The sequence below is a fragment of the Ambystoma mexicanum genome, chromosome 3q (assembly GCF_040938575.1).
Source record: "Ambystoma mexicanum isolate Mex_15411 chromosome 3q, UKY_AmexF1_1, whole genome shotgun sequence".
In the NCBI taxonomy this organism is placed as follows: domain Eukaryota; kingdom Metazoa; phylum Chordata; class Amphibia; order Caudata; family Ambystomatidae; genus Ambystoma; species Ambystoma mexicanum.
The window spans coordinates 21165611-21184746 of record NC_090926.1 but is presented as its reverse complement, the minus strand read 5'-3'; the positions used below and the strand labels follow the sequence as shown (position 1 = coordinate 21184746).

Below are 19136 nucleotides of genomic sequence, written 5' to 3'. Positions count from 1 at the left end.
TCAGATCCCTGATCCTGTCACACATGCTATAACCCCACATGTGCAACTACTGCCATCATATGCCATGTGCAACTTCCCTCAAATGTCCCAATAATATGATACATACAACTTTTAAATCGACCAAGACATTCATGTGAAAGCATGCATAGAATCTTGGTGTGAGTTACATGAGTGGCCTTTTTCTTGCAACGTTCACTGTTGCATTTTTGCCTGGAAGGATGTTGGCTACAACCTACCATAAAACTCAATCTTTTTTCCAATAACACAGGTTTTCGTTTTCAAATTAGTTGGCTTATTATAGCACATCACGCCAGATTCCTCACCCTTCTAACCTCTGTCAGAATAACTGTTATTAATACAACATTTTATGGTACTTAAGTTACTAACCTCAGCGACATGCAGGACTTCCTCATGTCATAGGCGATAGCTGAATGTCTAAACTATCCACCTGATCTCATATGAATACCTAGATTTTTGCCCCAATAGAGGGAGAAACCTACCTCCTTTTTGCCAACCGACCTGCTAACTAAATTATCGGTGCTGCAGGATTTTGCTTTCATTGTTTTATCCCACTAACATACCCCCAACCCTCCTTCCATTGCAGATCCGCCAGAGGGCCAAGAGAACACGCAAGCGGCCAGAGCGCACGGCACAAGACCCATTAACATCTCTGCGTGTTTACAGAGTGCTTTGGAGCAGCTCTAAAGCAATAGGAGGTTGCCACTATAGATGCATGAGAAGAAAGGAGGGGCGAGAAGTACCAAGGAAAACAACAGCGAGGAAGGAGGGAAGGAGTGGATCTCGCAGGGTGCTGTCTGTAGGGGCGTGGAGGGCAATGAAATGCGCTCAGAGAGGGCCACAAATCCCCATTAAAATGGTCCTCATAGCAATTCAGAAAATTGATCCTGTCAATCATTTGAAAATGGTGTTTACGAGATCTAGTTGCAGACAGGTTTTTGTTTGACAAACTTTACTCATACAAATGCCAGATACATTCAAAGTGTGCACCACTTAAAAATACTTCACACTTCTTTGTATTATTTTGGATTCCATTGGAATATTTCAGATTACTTTGGATTTGTTAATTAAGATCGATTCACTGCATCATCTTTGCTTGAATATGTATTTAAGCAAAACAAGTCTGTACTGCAGTACAAGAGAAAACCTGTGTATGCCAATTTGTAAACCTATCCATCCTGGCTGGATGAGAAGAAAATACACTACAGCCTAAACATGTGACCACTGGGTGCTAATATTCTCAGCCAGGCCTATGTGCTGTGAGGGTATATTGTTAAGAAATCAAGACTCTAAAAGGCATGCTTGGTCAATATGTTTATCTTTGCTTTATTACCTCCCAGACAGATGTTTTTGTTCCAAGTCCACTTAATGACACTGATTAGGATAAGGAGATGATTTAATAGCTGCGATCAATACATTATCTTTCAGACAGCACATGTTTTGCAGGCAGAAGTAGACTTTATAAATCGCTTTAATGAGACAGGAATGTTGATAATAGAAGCAACAACTGGTTATTTGACTGGCACAGGTGTAAAGCTTCATGAATCCAATCATCCCTTCTTTATAAAAACAGATTGTCTACCCAGAGATCACTGATGTCAAAATTATAATATGGTGCATCAAAGAGTAAATGCCATTTACCATAAAGCTTCAGTTAAAGACAAATCTCCATAAGATTGTAATCAGGTTTTCAGTGTCTACATTTTTTAACATTTATTTCATTTGACAGATTTCCAAAAGGATCTTTATTGCCACAATATTTCATTTGCTGTACCATCTTAAACGTTTGCAGTATTCTAAAGGCAATTTGTGTTAATACTATGAGTCCATAGAAATTGGTCTCTTCAAAGATGGCAAAAGATAAGCGATTTAGGTTTGACTGATATGATTGAATAACAAGGTTCTCCAGCACACTGTACTCACCCCAGTAGGACTCCTTTTCCAGAGGCTTTTCAAGGATAGAGTTGTAGTCTGCACTGGTGAGGCCGCCACTGACATACGTGGTCTCGTGGTAGTAAGAGGTTGATTGATGGGTGTCAGGAGGAGCTGCAACTGTGGACCGCTTTACGCTGCCAGACTTCTTACGGAAGCTTCTGCACATACAAGAATGATCATTTATTGATGGCACCACACGTTTCGTCATATTCCTCACATAACTACAGAGGCAGATGGTCCTATGTAATAATACCACCTACCAAAACACGTGGGCTGTGACACTAAATGCCCCTCGTTCCTGGATCACAAAAAGACACTTCCTACATAGTCTAGGATTGGGTTTATTTACCATTTTAACTCCAGAGCTAGAATATTTGAGAATAGTGTTTGAGAGTGGGTTAGGGAACAAGGGAAAAGAACATTGCTCCGATTGGCAACATTTTGGTGAGCTGTGTTTTGACTGGGTGTCAGTTACATATTTACAGCAGAAAAGCAACTCTATTTTCAAACAACAGTAACACCATGTGACCTAATTAGTCTCGAGTATTCATGGCACTTACACTAAAACTACAACCTTTTTTCACGGACTCAACATATGAAATTCATTCCTGACTGTGTCCCAGGCTGGTTCCATTCCTTTACCACCCTTTCAGTGTTTCTTTACAATAATTACAAAAACTACGAATAGGCACACTAAAATCATGGACCGCACAATCAAATCAAGCAATGATGCCAACATTTGCTTTAATACATTTTCTTAAATTGGAAGGGGGTGGGGGTAATCCCCAAAGGTAACTTCATTGCAAAGCGGTAGAAGGTTAACACTGCAATCCTCAATGAAAACTTAAAACATAAATAAGGAAAAGGGGTGAGTAATACACACGCTGGAGGAGTGGCCTTATCCCAATATGCTTGATCTGATGCGACGGGCTTGCCAGATACAATTGGCCACAATAAATACCACTATTGGGAAGGCCGTGCTCTTCACCCATGCCAGAGTTCCGCATACAGATCTTATCACAGAGTTACCCACATCACGGTTTCACCATTTTTCTTCAAGTAGAGTGTATAAGGATCAGATCAAGAAATCATGGGCAGACGCCTCACATGCTGCTCCCACAAATACATTGGGTGTCTGCTTGCTCAAGCCTCTGGCACAGTATCGGGGATCTGGCAGGCAGCATATTAAATTGAACACATCACAGGATTTTACATTTGCTCCAAATATGGTTCCATGGCCCAGTCAGTCTTCTTAAATGCAGTGTAGGTTTCGGGGCTGCTAAGCACAATAGGTTCTCCATTTCAATCTCCCAAAAGCAGTCCTTGGCAATAGCAATGTCAGCCAGATCCTTCCGCTTAGAAGTAGCCCAAGCATAATTCATGCTCAAACTTGACAATGAAGATCTGATATGGGTGAGTCATAGGAGATTCCCACTGCCACCCAGGTGAATTACCTCATCAATTTGCTCCCCATATAGTGATCCTTCTGGTAAGGACCAAATACGTATCCACATGTGGACAAATCTCAGAGCTCCTTGGGCACCAGTTGATTAGATTCCTGTCTCAGCCTGCACTTTTAAAGGTCCTTTGCTGCACGGGAAAATCAGTAAGCATTTGATAAAGCCCTGCTACACACAAGGAATTGAACTTGTGCAAGGACACAACGGGGCGGGAAACTCCTGGCCCACTGGTGCCACCATCCATGGCAGTGCCCCAAAGTGTCAGCATATTTAGGGTATAACCTACAACTCCTACCACCTATTGCGGGTGATGGATGCACTGCCTATTGCAGATGTGAAATTTATATATACCAGTGACATTAAAAAAACATACTAGTTAAGGCACATGTTTAAGTGATTCTTTAAATACATCGTTAACATTTTGCTCGGATTCAATAGGTGGCAAGTAGAACAAGTAGACCATCTATCCACAGAAAACAAAATAAACATGCCTTCTTCCTATGGTAAATTAATTGACAAATGCAGGAAAAATCAATCCTGACCTGATGTAATTGCCCAACAAACACTGCAGCAAAATCGTTGTGTATAGCTTGGCTCTCATGGCAGACACTGCTTTAGTCAGTGGCCGTTTCCCTGGCTTTGCCCTGTGTTGGTGCTGCTTGGTGGTGACTGCCCTCTTATTGTCAACCAACACTGCAGTAGCAGAGCTGCACCATTGTCATGCAGGATGACTGGAGCACCCAGCATTACCACCTTCCAACTAATTGTAATCCATAAAAACTACTCCTGTCCTGACCCATCTATAAATGAAGCGCTGGCCGGCACAACTGATTAATACGGATAAGTCGCTTGACAGGCTTTTACCGATAGGCCCCCGAACGTCTGATTCATTAAATCGACAAATGGCCCTGCAGCTTCGATTCTGAAGCACTATGGCGCTTCCCTACTTGATGGCATCAGAAACCCATTTGCCACAAGTTAGACACAAATAGGTTAGCCATGGTAGTTAGTGGTGGTCGAGTAAATCGGTCCAACCAGTATCCTGTGCTGCATAAATCAACTAGAAACCACAACCATAATTTTGGATTTCTCTGCATTACCACCAGGTATTTTATTTTGCAGTAACCATAAACCGATAACGAGAATAGCGCATTCTGAATCCGAAAAGGGTTGACCAAGGCCTCTGCAAAGAACAGCACTGGAACGTAGTAGTAGGTAAGCATCCAGGAATGTTTCAGTACCAGCACTTACCAATTAATGTTGTCCAGAACATTTTTTAAAAGGGTTGATGCCAATATGCATTCCTGCCTAACCGCCCCTTTCCATACTGGAAAAGCTGCAGTGGTCTCATCAATGGGGCTAAACCTCATACACGTCTTTCTATGAAGAATATCTGCATTTTACTCCTGTAATAGCCAACAAGCAGCTTCAAGGTGCATTACAAATGGCAAACAAAAGCAAAACATGAATAATACATACAATATTCAGAGGCCCACAAGAGAACAGCATAATCCTGCTTTAGTAACTCCTCACTCTAGAATCACACCTTTGTGGAATATCCTCACCCAGTTTCATCTGTGTGTGCTCCAGACGGAATTAAACGTCTACCACTTCTCGCCTCCGTTTCCTCTCCCACATACTAAAGAACTCCAAGTCATTGCACCAACCTTCATAACATTTCTGTTTCACACCTTGCACCATATTGGAAACATTACGAGTGGTTGTCTCTCTAGTTATCATTCTGCAACCTCTGGAGGTAGACAATATTCAAAACGTGACCACTAGAAATGAATGCAGTACTCCAGGCGTAAAGGGCCTGTAGTTCCTGAAACATGCACTGGAAACTTTCAAGAAAAGAAACACTAAATCTCATTTCCGATAGGAAAGTAAAGATTTCTGCACACTGCAGAACATGTGTGGCTCTTAAGTCTAGCAATAAGTCTTCTGGTGCGGCGTTCACAATACTGTGAACAGTGGACAGACAACATCCTTTCATCTCCTGGTTAAATCTCTCCAACTACCACCAACACAGACCCATGGCTTTCTACATCACCTTGACACATTGGGTCTCATCACAAACATGACGGTAATCAGTGCTGCAAATGGGAATTATTAACTGAGGGATATGTGACGAATCGAGAGAATTTATCCCTTCTCCCAAAGGGGGGCCTCCCCCTGTCAGACTATGGGGGTGAGCCCGCTTTGCATGACCCTCCCTAGGCGTTTGGACAAGCAGGACCTCACTTGGAGAGGCTTATCCTTAGGGTGGCAAGGACTACTGTTCCTTTGAGGAACTCAGTTAGTCAAATGTTTATTTTGGATTCAAAATCCATCAAACACATAAAAGCATTGCACACAATTAATTACAATCAATCAATAAAATCCCTTCCGTTGAAATTCCATACAAATTCAAACCCACATATTGCATATCATATACTGTCCAATAGCAAAAAATCCAATACTAAAACATGAAATACGTTTCAAAAGGACTTTCACAACGGCAAGCATCAAGATGGCAATGTCCTATGAACATGACTTCCATTCCTCAGAAAAGTAATGCAACACCACAGATAGCCCAACAATATAATTCGCCTAACAGCCCCTTCCTAAGGTGCATAGCTCTTTTCAAGAAGGAAAGCAGTGCCCACGCACTTAAAACAGAGTCAGCACTCAGAAGGAACAAGATACCAGATCGATAAAGGCGAATATTATCCTCCCTTAGGACTGGCAATAACATTGCTCTTCGGATCCCACTGTAGCCCGGGCAAAACAATAGCAGGTGGGCCAACTCTTCTTTAACCACACACTGGGCACCATGCTGAGTACGGATAACCACTCCAATTAACTGTTTCCCCGCAGGAGAAGACAGTCAAACCTTGCACGAGTGATTAACTCGCAGTCTTTCCTGGAGGGGGCCCAAATTAGGTAGGGTTACATCTTGTTTGCCCGGCTAATCACTGCATGCACTTTATCTGAATTTGTCACATGCTCTAGAAAGGTTGTCTTCATAGCAGACACTTCCCCCAATAAGTGTTTATAACTACACAGCTGAGTTTTAGTCAAAAGTGCAGCTGGGGGAGAAAGAAATCTTATATTGCCCTCTACTTGGGCTTTACCAATATAGTTGAGCCACGGAATTCTTCCCCAACCTCCCTGGCCATTACAGACCCGATTATGAAGTGGCAGAGAGAAGCACGATCATTTGCCCATATCAAGACCCAAAAAATGATCAGGGCCAACGCCCACTGGTCCTCCCAGAATTCCATGCCCAGTTCTCTGTGAATAGAGAGATACAGGGAGAGGAACTCCGGACCCCCTGCAGTCTCCTGAAGAAAGGATTCTCCTTTACTTGGAGCTCATAAGCCTTTTGGAAACCCCATAATGGGGCGCCGTACAGAGTGAGAGCCTTCGATTGTGCCGCATAGATTTTGACCACGGCATCTAACGGATGGCCTGCACGATGATACAAAAAACTGTATATTTCCCCTATTTGTTGGGTCAATTTAGCTAATTGTTTATTTTAGATGCGCCTTCCCTGTAAGAGCTTCAGAGAATCTAATCCCAAGGTAATGAAAATCCTTCACCATTGGGATCGTTTCTCCATTGCATAGCATGGGTCGCATTTTCGCTGACAGCTTTCTACCTACACAGGCCATTACAGCCGATTTCTTGGTACTTATCTTAAGCCCCAAGTTTCCCATAAAGGATGCATAAGCATCAATGAGGATATGTAGTGCTCTTGGGGTCCTGGCTAGCAACACGGTATCTTCCACCTATGTGGGCACAGGAAAGGCCCGGCCCCCAAAACCAAACAAAATCAGCCTTTGTGTTAATCAGGTCCTTTGGGAGACCATTAATGTACATGCAAAAACAAATTGGAGCCAAAACGCATCCCTGCCGGACGCCACACCCGACCGTAAAAACACGCTGTGCAATGTCCCCCCGGTCCACTGCGTACACAAGCCTCATTATCTCTATGGATTTCTATCAAGACTTTCAGGATATCCCCCGGGCAACCCATGAACCCGAGCACGGCCCAAAGTTTCGACATATCTACTTTTTCAAAGGCCGGGCTCAGGTTGATAAATGCAAGGTACACCCCCTCACCTTTACAAAACACTGATTTGGCCATCAAGAGATACAAATTAAGACTCTGCTCCATGGTACCAACCCCGGGGCGAAAACCAAATTGTACATCAGATAGAACCGACTCCTCCAAGAGCCATGCTTCTATTAACCCCAGCAGAACTCTCCCAAATATCTTGAAGGACGTGTCCAAAAGCGAGATTGGTCTGTAGGAAATTGGGCTCGCTGGGGCCCCTTTCTTAAATATAGTGAGGATAATGGCCTTTTTCCATGACAAAGGATAACTGCCCATTTCCATACAGGCGTTAAACACTACAGTTAGTAGCGGTGCCCACAAATCCAGCGGGTCCTGAAATAGGTCCAAAGGAATCGCACTGAGGCCCGGCGCACGATTAGGGCCTGCTGATTAATTGCTCTGGACACTTCCTCCAACTTAAACTTCAGACCGGTATGAATCAGGCCAGGATTGCCCACTAAATTCCCTCCTATAAACAGGCTCCCAAGTGCTCTAACCAAACTGTTTCCTCCACATGAGTAACACTGGGCCTTTCCACCATAGACCCAGAGGTGCCCCCCCCCTTCACATACTCCCAGAAGGCCTCCCAGAAATCCCTCCCAGGCTTCCCCTTCAACCTCCAATTTCCTTCTCTTGAGCTCACCCCGGTACTTAGCTCTGGCGCGGACAATCTCACTCATGCTACAAACCAGAGCCTTAAGAGCCTTCAACAATGGTCTCTTAGCACCTTTGCAGGCTTCATCAAACCACCCCACAAGTGGTTCCTTCCCATTCCTCTATCTCACAACTGTAAAACCTTTGGAGAAAACCACCAGCAATTCTACAAATTGGTCCACAATCACCCCAGGAGATGAGGTGCCATCCAGAATACTGAGAAATAAAGCTCCGTTCTCTGAAATCGTGGATAGATGCAGATTGGCCTCCCTGATCTTTTCCCCATTTAATTATTCTGGTACCGGGAGCCACCACCTTTACTGGGCACACTAAAGTGTCTCGTCAAACCCCCACCACCTTCAGAGTCAGACGGATAGTCACTATTAACATCCGGTAGCACTTCAAAACCTGTAACCTGATCCCAAAAATCAAGAAAGATACAGAAATCTATTGTCGACGAGCCTAGGTGGTTATTGAAGGTCAGATGGCTAGGTATCTCTGGAGCTAATCAACCATTGACCGTGCAAACCCCCCATTCGGTCAGCCATAAGCACATTTGAAGTTCTTAGCATAACTCCTGACATCCCACATTTGGGGCTCTGGGATACTTAGCAACTGTTCCTCTAATGGATCTAATAAATCTTTGGGCAGACCAACACTCATTTTGAGATTGAAATCACCTCCCCAAATATAGAGCTCATGCCTGCTCCTTCTAATAGCTAAGAGATCATCAATAAAAACCTTCACCCTTGAAAGCCAATCTACCTCCGCTTTATTAGGGCTATTATAGAAATTAATAAAACACTGTGGATCACCCTTACAAGGGAAACGCGGATCACCATATTGGTCTCCAACAGCCTAACCCTACAATCAAGAGATTAGTATCGTCAGGCCCCCATAGCATCTTCCTATGGCATTTTTATTTGCTGTGATCCCAAATGATACAAAGCCATCCAATTGTGGGGTCTCCAATGCCCAAGTTTCCTGCAATAGGATAACTTCATTGGCTTGTAAGAGCTCAACGATATCCATCTACCCTTTCAAACTTTCCCCTTGACCCAGCTATGTTCCAAGATAACCAGGAGAACTCTGAGGATGCCTATTAGGTGTCAAACCACCCGTAGAGGGCACTACCCCCAACTCCTCCACCCTTACCTCTTGAACATCTTGGTCGGCCTGCCGTGCTAGAACACCCGACTTTCAATCCAAATCTTCACAGGAGGTTAGGACCTCATACCGGTTGGCCAACTCTGGTCCACAAGTAGGTTCCCTGTCCCTCCTACGATTCAGGAACTCCCTCAGCCATTCCACATGGTAGCATACATGGGACTATCTGACCTGAAGAACAATATAAAATCCTGACACCTGGCTGAAAGCAAAGCTAAAAAATGTTGTTGCCACCAGGAAAAGGGTTCGGTCTCTTTAAAGAGAGATATCCACTCAACTGGGACTAGTGTACTGAAAAAGGAGGGTGAGGAAGAGGGACACATATGCAAGGAGGGGAGGCATCATAAACGTGTAGCACATGAGAGAGGCTTTCAGAAGTGTGCCGACAGCCAGAACAGAGCGCTGGAGACCCAGCGGTTGCCCGCAGCAAGAGACTGGAGAGAAGAGGCAGCCTGACGTGACCACGACAACTGCATGGTGGGCCGTAAGCCTGTCAAACGATGCCAAAACCATCCGGCTGAGAATTCAGTGAACAAACAGTTTACCCGCAGTGAGAACGGGACGCCGAGCGAGAAAAGTGCGAGAGTAGTGGACCTGTAGGAACGAACAGACAGAGGCAGAATGAATGAGAAGAACTCAAGTGAGTGCAGGCCCTGGAGAAGTTCCCCTGCACGACCACTGGTAACGGGAGGACTGGAGGCCACCGGGGAATCGTTATTCAATGTGAGAAACCCGTCCCAGATCAAATCGATATACTAAAGTTGATAAAGGTGAACTATAATAATGCGAGAAACCGAATCACAATTGAATCTGAGAAAGAGAATTAATATGTGGTGCCCAACACCCTTGCAAGGAGGGAAAGTATTCAAGTTTGAGAAACAGAGAATGGGATACATCAGAAAGAAAAGTCTATCAGAGACACCCATAAGAGAAATAATATACAAAACAAACCCCAGCAAGTAAGGTCAGGAGGGGGGGGGTAATTAATTGCCGAGACAGCATACCACTCATAAGAAAGTGTACGTTACAGAAACCCCCAAGACCCGCTAGACTGAATCCAATGATAAAGCAAAGTGCAAATAGGGGATTCCTGGAAAACATCATCTAAAAAAAGGAAAAGCACAAAGACCTGGTGAAAGAATTAAAAGAACTCATACAGAGCATCTATTGCTATTAGTACCCCACCACGTCGTACTGGGGTAATAGCAGAAATGTATCTCGAAACAGCGCTGCAACCATTTCTCCAACACCTATGTGCGGCTCACCAAATTCAACTCCCTCTAAAGGTACATGGATCGATAAGGGCGCATTACATAAGAACCTGCCTCATCCAGTCATGACAGTGGTGAGCGTTGGGCAGTCTGGCAGTTCATCTCCCACATGGGCCACTTACCAGATCCCTATTCTGGTGCAGAAGAGACAGCTTGCACGGTAACCACCACAGAGTTGCTCTAGTGCCAAAATCATTGCACACAGCAATGCCTGCTTCCATGCCAACGTGGCTTCAGTTGCCTCACGCATTCCCCCGATTTGCAACAGAGATGGCGGCAGTGTCCCCGCCTCCCCCTTCACCGCATGCAGCATCAGTGCATCACATATGCTTTTCTGAGAGAGGCCCCTTGCTGTGCAATGCATAGCTTGGGAGTGGGCAAGTTGTTGGTCTACCAGTCACTGCATGCTGTCCTGCCGCTGTTCAATTTGAGCCATAATCTCCCCCTATGGCATTGAGGGTCTGTTGGGTTTGAGGAACGATGACCTCAGGCATCCATCCTACCTTCTCTTCATGCCCAGTCATATGCTGTGTCATCTTGATCCAAAGGATTGTCCTGGTGGTGCCACAGCAGTGGAGAAGGGTGAGAGGCTAGCATGGAGAGGGATGGAAATGGTAGGCAACCTGGTCCTCAACAACACTGGACAGGTGAGCAGTACATGGGCTTGTGCTGGGGAATGAAGTCGAGACTGGATGCCACGGTGGTGCCATTCACGTTTGTGCCAGTTCCATGCAGGTCCTCAAAAGGCAGAGCTGGTTGTGGGCACTTCTGCAGATGGCAACTTAGATGCCATGGTGGTGGTGGGACTCTTCATGGTGGCAGGTACTAATGGATCCTTGGATGCTGGGATGGGGAGCACGGTCACAGTGTGATGGCCAGTAGAACTGCATTTTGCTGCAGGGTGGTGGGTGGGGTGTTGGTTGTTCCAGCTTAACTGCCAATTGTGCCGATATTATCATATCCAGGACTGTATTCGGTCGCTGTTGGGAGAGATGTGACATGCAGTCACATGCACAGTTGGCATGGCCATTTCTCTGCATTATAGGCATGCGATCTGTAGGCGGCTGCATACTTTTCAGAGTAAGGTCTGTACACATGGGATATGGCCATCGTGATCTGCCAATCGGGACCTCATTTGACTCAAGTTGTCTTTGTAAACTGTGTGGAATGACTTTGGGTTGTGTCTGATGGAATTGCTTTTAAAGCAACTGTATGTACATTTCAGCTATCTGATTCATACACTTTCACCTAGGCTTCTAGTTGGACAAATTCCCATGGATCTTGCTGGCGCTACTTTCTATGGCAGGGGGCCATGTCGTGTGGACATCAGTTAAGTATGAAGGTGTTGGTGTGGGCCATGATGCATGGTTATTAGTATGCACATAGCCCCTTGGGCATTTGGTGTTGGTACAGGCATGGACATACTGTCAGTACTTGGGGACATGACTGGTGTACAACGTAGGGATGCTGCCCACATGTCAGATGGGGGCCTGAGGCCTGTCTTGCATTGGGACTGTTTGGATCTGCAGTGGTTAGGATGGGGTGAAATGGAATGGCCAGGGAAGGCAATGGCCACTCCAGTGCATGCCACCACAATGAAATGACTATTCGGCGATACTGATATATTCCTGCTTCCCACATCTCTCCTTCAGTCTGCTGCCTCACGGCTGCATGACTGAAAACATTGCATTGATGTTTTGGTTTCACCATGGCCATGGCAAACATGCGCCTCTGCAATATATATGTGGGTTTGTGGAATCATGATTATTTAACACTGCACATTCGCTAGGGGATATGCATTTACTCAGGGCCAGTCTGCCTGCTTGCTCCCACCTCTGTTGCTTTGATACCTTCAATGCCTGCCATGCCGACGATGCTAAACTTTTTCTCCCATGGCTGCAGTGTCAGTGGCTCCACAGTACCTACCCCTGAGGCAGCAGTCTCCCATCAATGGTGCGCCACATGGAAGCGCACTCTGACCTTAAGATCAGTCCATCTTTTTTCTTGACATCTGCATCCCGTGCCAAACGCCACCACTTGGTTCTGTATATTGAACCAAACAAATATGCCGTCAGTTGATGGTTGGGTCTGCTGTTTTGTGAGCAGAATAGTTCCTCAGTGCGTCCTACCACTTCACGGGTCAATATCTGGTGAATGTAGGCTTCTGCAACCTCAATTCTGAGATTTTTGACTTGCCTTGTTTTCCCCCTCCAACATGATGTATTCATCCTTCTCCCTTGAATGGCATCAGGAAAGTGGAAATTTAGACTGCATTGTATTTTTTATAGATGGGCAGCGCCCAGGTTCTCCGTCTTGCGAGAATGCTTTTTCCAGTCAGTAATTCTGCAAAGTATATGGCCAGTATTAACATTTGTCACTTCAACTTTTTTGCAGATTTTGCAATGGCGCCAAAAAAAACAAAAAGAGAGGAAGAGTTAACATCCGGAAATTAGGTTTGTGCGCCAATTCCAGAGTACGGAATTACTGTTACCACAAAACTTTTGCCAAGCATTTCTTAACTGAGAATTTGGCGATGATGTCACCGGATGGGATGGTGGTATCAGTAATTTCATACCACAGAATTAGATCCAACTTTATGGACACACCCTCCTCCATACTTATGGATTATTCTTTTCTTCAGGGACAGGATCGGGCTGTGCATACATGTACATATATCCAAGAACACCTGGGTGCATCCGTGCCCAACCACAAGTCCTTTTGAAGCACAGCTTAGAGGTGAAATTATTATGGGGGGGGGGGATGGTGGAGGACGGGGAGGTACAGTATTCAATACAAAAAGAAACTTCAACATATGCCTAAACCCTGTGCTCTCTCCTCCATACTTACAGAAAATTACACAACACTCAAAGAACAAAGAGAGGATGGTAGCCATTCAGAACTTGAATCTGTGAATAGGTCTCTGTCTAAAGAAAAATATCACAGAGGACCTCTTGTCAGAAACGAGCATAAGCCCTAAAGTTCATGTCCAAAGAATAGTTTTGCATAGAAAAAGAGCGGGAAAGCCAAGCCGCTGCTTTACATAGGTCTTCCAAGGATACATGGTGTAGGAAAGCAACGAATGCTGGCTTAGCCCCAATTAAGTGTGCATGAAGCCCTTTGTGAAGGCACCAATTTTCATAGATTGTAACATTCCAGAATACTGCATGCACTCCAATATGCATGGACGTTTTGGTGCCGAGGAAGTATCTCCAAAAGTAACAAACAAATGGTCTGATGCACTAAACGCCTTTGTATATTATATGTGAAACTTTAGGGAATTTGCCACATCCAAATTACGTAGCAATCTTAGCTTTTGATGCTGGGCTTGGAAAAACACAGGTAGGTTTATCTCCAGATTAAGGTGAAAGTTTGACACCACTCGGGAAGTTGGGGTGAGTGCAGAGCACAATTTTATCCTTGTGGAAAATCAGAAAGGGCCCCTCTATGCGCCCTCCATAACAAAACCATGGTGCTCACCGATCCTTCACGCACAGGTGAGCGCCAGTCTTTTTTTTTTTAATAAGCTTTATTCATTTGTACATCATCTCTAACAACATAAGATACAGATTTCTAAGACACTTGCACAATATCTTTTCTAACAGTTCACCTTTGCTCATGGTAGCTTTCAAGGTCTCAGAGACAATGACAGTCTTTTATCATAAACCACAATTTCAAAACTTAATTAACAGAATCTAACATTTGTTGTAGAGGAGTTCAGGACCCATTCTGTATGCCTCACCTTTGCCTCCAAGGTCACCTGTGTGGACTTGAGTAGGACCCCACTAACTGCGTCTCACACCTCAGCCTCTCGGCCCGTGTTAGCTTGCAAAAGCGCCACCTCAGCCAAGTCCCATTTGTAGGTGCGATGTGTTCCTCACCCCATGTGCTGCAATGAGGCCCAGAAGGCAATTCTGTGGAGAGCTTGCTAGGAGCTGGATGTTCCAACCCCTCCAGCTCTAGTGACTGGGAAATGGCATCTGGGCGGGAAGCCTGAGAAAAGAAAACCAACTTCCCACTCTTTTTGATGAAGGAAACCAAGTCCTCTGGAGGTGGACTTCAAAACCGTAACTTGTTGAAGTAGTAGAAAGAGAGAGGGGAGTCGCAGTGCACGCAGTTGGGCAAAAAACAGTCTGGATCAGGGCAATCCAAGCAAAGATTCCTGAGGGGAAAAAGGTCTCCCACAGGGCATGCACATCTTAAACCCTGGAGTACTGGGCAATAACCCCCCCAGAAAAATGCTACAGAAGAAAGAAAGTCTTTTGGCACGCAAAAATCTAAATGCAGCTATTGCTCGAAGACATCAGAGAAAAGGACTGGCAGTTAGGCCTGGGCGAGGTGTTGGTGGGCACACATAAAGCCAGCTTCTTTGTATATATCATTAATGCTGCTCTGCATCATATGCCAGTCGCTTCCTCGAATGACTTCATAACCCATAAGCTGGGTGCAGAATGTGCACTCGCCACTAGCAGATGGCTGGTGATATTTGACTCTTGGCGAGAAAGACATGGTCTGCTGTCTGTTCGTACAGAATTCAGGTGGCAAGTGACTTATGTATGGCTGGGAGTAGCTTGCAACTTGAATTTCTGCCCCCTGCCATAAAGATGGGGAAAAGGGGACGGAACGTCAGAGTATAAGGTTGCTTCATTTAAGAAACATATGTATGGGAAGTATGGTAAAGATTGTGTAGGAATTTGCTGCATGACACAAAAGTAACAAAGTACATAGTGGGATGAATCCAATGGGGTCATCACTCCTTTCCCAGTGGTAATCTCTCCCCATGTGGCCAGGCAACAGCTAAATAAGGGAGGATCATATGCTGGGAGGCAACCCTCAGGGGAGTGACATGATATCATAGAACGAGACATGGAATCCCCTTTTTCTCTTGAGGATGTTCCCTCCATGCCCCATGCCTTAATAGCATATTGCCATAACTCTCCTCACACACCTATGAGGGTTACAGAGAATACTTTTCCATACTTTGTATACAAGTCGTCAAGAACTGACTTGCCTTTCAAGACTACTGAAAATACTTTCCCGAACTCTGTATACAAGTCATAAAGAACAAGGAAGCTGAGCCGAGTAATGAAGATCAATGAACACCAAGAGCACAAGCTGCACTCTAGTTGTTGCAAGCACATACTTGATGCCGGGACATTTAAACTGCTGAACCAGCTGACAGACGCTGACTGAAGAAGTCTGTCCTCTTGGCGTCGACCGAGGGATTGCTGGGCTGGTGCAAGGTCTGTGGAGTCAACCGACGTGCAGAAAAATCAGAGGAGAGCAAACTGCAGGAGATGGTACGCTGCTTGGACACCAGAAGAGGAAGACAGGTACCGAATGGCAGCCTCCACGTTCCTCGTCCATTGAGAAACACCCGAGGGGCACACAAGCAAAGGAGCACAGGTGGCAAACTCAGAGAGAGGGAGCGGGACGCTGAAGAGCCGCTGAAGGCTTGCCACGGGAGCACCAACGCATGCCACAGTGAACAGTCCAACCAAGGAAAGCAGGGACACTAGGGCATTTCGGCAAATCTACCAAAGGCAAATAAATTAAATCAAGCATATGAGAAAGAACGAGAGATTCAATATTTCTTAGTCAGAACGGAACAAATAGAAGAGACTCAAGTTTGCAGGTGTGCACAGTGTACCTATGGGAAAATACCGGGCAGGAGAGTACAAGCCAGATTCAAGGTGTAGGCGTGTTCATGTGAGAAGGGCCCTGGCAGGAGTGTATACCAGGCATATTCAAGTTGCAAGTGTATTCATATAAGAAAGCCATGGTAAAACAGCATACCAGTCAAGGTCAAGTTGGACAGTGTTTAAAGTGCATTCCATGAGAAAGTCCTGAAAGGGATACATCAGGAACAGAATAGCAGAAAACAGTGCTGAAATATATTAAGAAAGGAGAAGAAACCGGACAGGAGAGTACACCAGGTATCCTACCAAGATGCAGACTAAGAGCCCAGTTGTTTTGCATACGAGTTCTATGGCTGATCAAAAGAAACCCTGATGTTCTTAAAAGTATAAAGTAGAGTGAAGAGAAATCCAGGGGAAGGGAACCATCCTTCTGGAACTTTGTTATGCATTTCCTTTTTATACATGTGTACACTACTCAAAGCTAAATACCTTTCGCTTTTCACCTTAGATTTTTAGAATGTGAGGGCCAGAATAGTACTTTAGACCCAGGACATTTTGCTCTGGACATCTTACAGACCCTATAGTTGTGGGTAGGGAAATACCTCTTAAGAGTACGTTATGTTGTGTTACAGGTTGTTTCAATAGCGCACTAATCACCCAGGGGCATTGTGGTGCTTAAAAGGGCAAAACCCTACAACTAAAGAAATTGAAAACAAACCTACGACAGATCACTGAGGGAAAAGAAAAGTTTTAAGCAATTTCCTAAAACAAAGAAAATCCTCCGTAAACCCAAGAGAAAGGGGAAGGGAATTCCAAAGGCAGGGGGCAGCCACCGAGAAAGCCCGGCAGACCAAGGTGGCCTTCTTGAGTCTGGGGACCACCAAAAGACCCAATTCCGCCAAGCAAAGAGCTGGCGAGTAGGCAGATATTATTTCCTAAAGAAAAACAGCGCCTTGTCTGTGTAGTGCACGTTGTGTCAGGCAGAGGGCCTTGAACTTGATTCGGCACTCAATGGGCAACCAGTGCAGCTGGGCCAGAATAGGGGAGGCGTGAGAACATTCAGACAGGCCAATAACCAAATGTGCAGCAGAGTTCTGCAAGATCTGGAGCATGCAAATTTGGTATTTGGGGGTATGCAGTGTTTATATCGAAAATGTTATTTTGAAAATAACATTTATCTAATCTTTTTTTTAATCAAAAATGTTTATAGTGAATGCATTTAGGGGTTGGGTAAAGGGATAAATATTTTTGGGAAACGGTTGTGGTGGGTTTTTAGAGTTTGGAAATGAGGGTTTGCGGCAGAACTCCCCCCAAATTATATATATATATATATATAATATATAAATATATATATATATATGTATATACATATTTTTTTAAAGTCCATTCACTAAAACATTTTTAGTTGTAAAAGTTTAGATATATGATCTTTCAAAATAAAAGTTCTTGATATAAAGACATGTAACCGTATTTGGGCTGAGCAAGGAAAAATGGCATTACAGTAGTCAAGGACTCCTGAAATTGCTGTGGTAATCGTGAGGCCCTGAAGGTGCATGGGTAGAAAGGGAGTCACCTTACGAAGCATTCCGAGCTAAAAATCCGGATCTACAGATGGCACTAATCTGCAGTGCAGGGGATAGAAGAGCCAAATTTGACACCCAATTATTTAGGGACTCTATAGGCATTGGCATATTCCCTAAGCTTGAAGGCCAGAAGTCGGAGGTCTATGCCCGATTGAGACAGGAGGCCGATGATCATAACCTCTGACTTCTCACTGTTAAGCTTAAGCCAATCTGCGATCATCCAGCTGCAAATTGATATCAGGCATGATCTCAAACACCTGGCAAAGTCTGCTGGATCCTGAGCCATTCTCAAAATAAGTTTGGTGTTGTCCGGATACGAATAGAAATGACACCCATGCGAGCGGATCAGGTCTGCCAGGGGCCTAACATAGATGTTAAATAAGAGAGGTGAGACTGCAGATCGTTGAGGGATTCCACAGTCACTGTGGTGGGTGTGGACCTGAAAGGAGGTAGTAAAAGGACTTTGGAGTGAAGAGAAAGAAAAGGAGGTGAACCACTGGAGGACAGTTCCTGTAATGCCGGGCCCCTCGAGGGGTCGACACAAGGTAAGGTGGTCAATTGTGTTGAATGCCGCTGAGAGGTCGAGCATAATCAGGAGAGCCGTACCACCCTGGTCTGTGATCAGAGTAATATCATCTAATACTGAGACCAGAGGTGAATCCGTCCTCATCAATGGGCGGAACCCAGATAGATGATTGTCAAGGATATAATTTTCCTATAAATAAATCAGACAATGGCCTTGAGGACCTTCATGAGAAACTTTAAGGTGGGAAATAGGCCGAAAACTGGCCGGACAGAGGGGTCCAGGTTAGGCTTTTTTAAAAGAGGAGAACCCAGTGCCATTTTAAGAGCTGCCGGAATAATCCCCCTGCTAAGAGAGTAGTTACTTGTGGCAGTGATGGTAGGGGCAAGCGAGCCGGGAGCACAATCTCATGCCAGAAACGACTTTGAGGACACTCTCCTCCAAAGCCTCAGCAAAAGATGTAAAAAAAACAAAACACTGACTGGTGGGAGAATATAGGAGGAGCACAAGGCTGTTGCTCAGTCCCTGTGGACACCACGATGTTGGCTCTAATTAGAGCAATTTTCTTAAAGTAAATGCGCCAAAGAGTCACACTAACCTTGTCACCTCAAAGCTGGAATCAGGGGGGAGATAGAGGAAGGGCAAGAGAGCTCTTTAACTACTGAAAAGTGCTTTAGACTTATTTGTTGATATGGAAATACAGTTTGAATAGTAAAGGGTTTTTGCAGACTTTATAGCTCTGATAATCAAGAAGAGCTATTTTAATTAGAAACCGGTCCGCCGGCAG

The 19136-nt window shown here is 44.8% G+C and overlaps 1 protein-coding gene across 3 annotated transcripts in view; it reads right to left on the bottom strand.

The window, feature by feature from the left end:
• Nucleotides 1–19136, bottom strand: part of SUN2 (Sad1 and UNC84 domain containing 2) — a 396247-nt gene that overhangs the window by 222427 nt on the left and 154684 nt on the right. For 2 of the 3 annotated variants that reach the window (XM_069652961.1, XM_069652960.1), the window contains one exon: nt 1942–2111. In XM_069652961.1, coding sequence (XP_069509062.1) covers nt 1942–2111 — 170 coding nt within the window. The remainder of the gene's footprint in view (nt 1–1941; nt 2112–19136) is intronic. The other variant, XM_069652963.1, reaches the window with a different exon arrangement.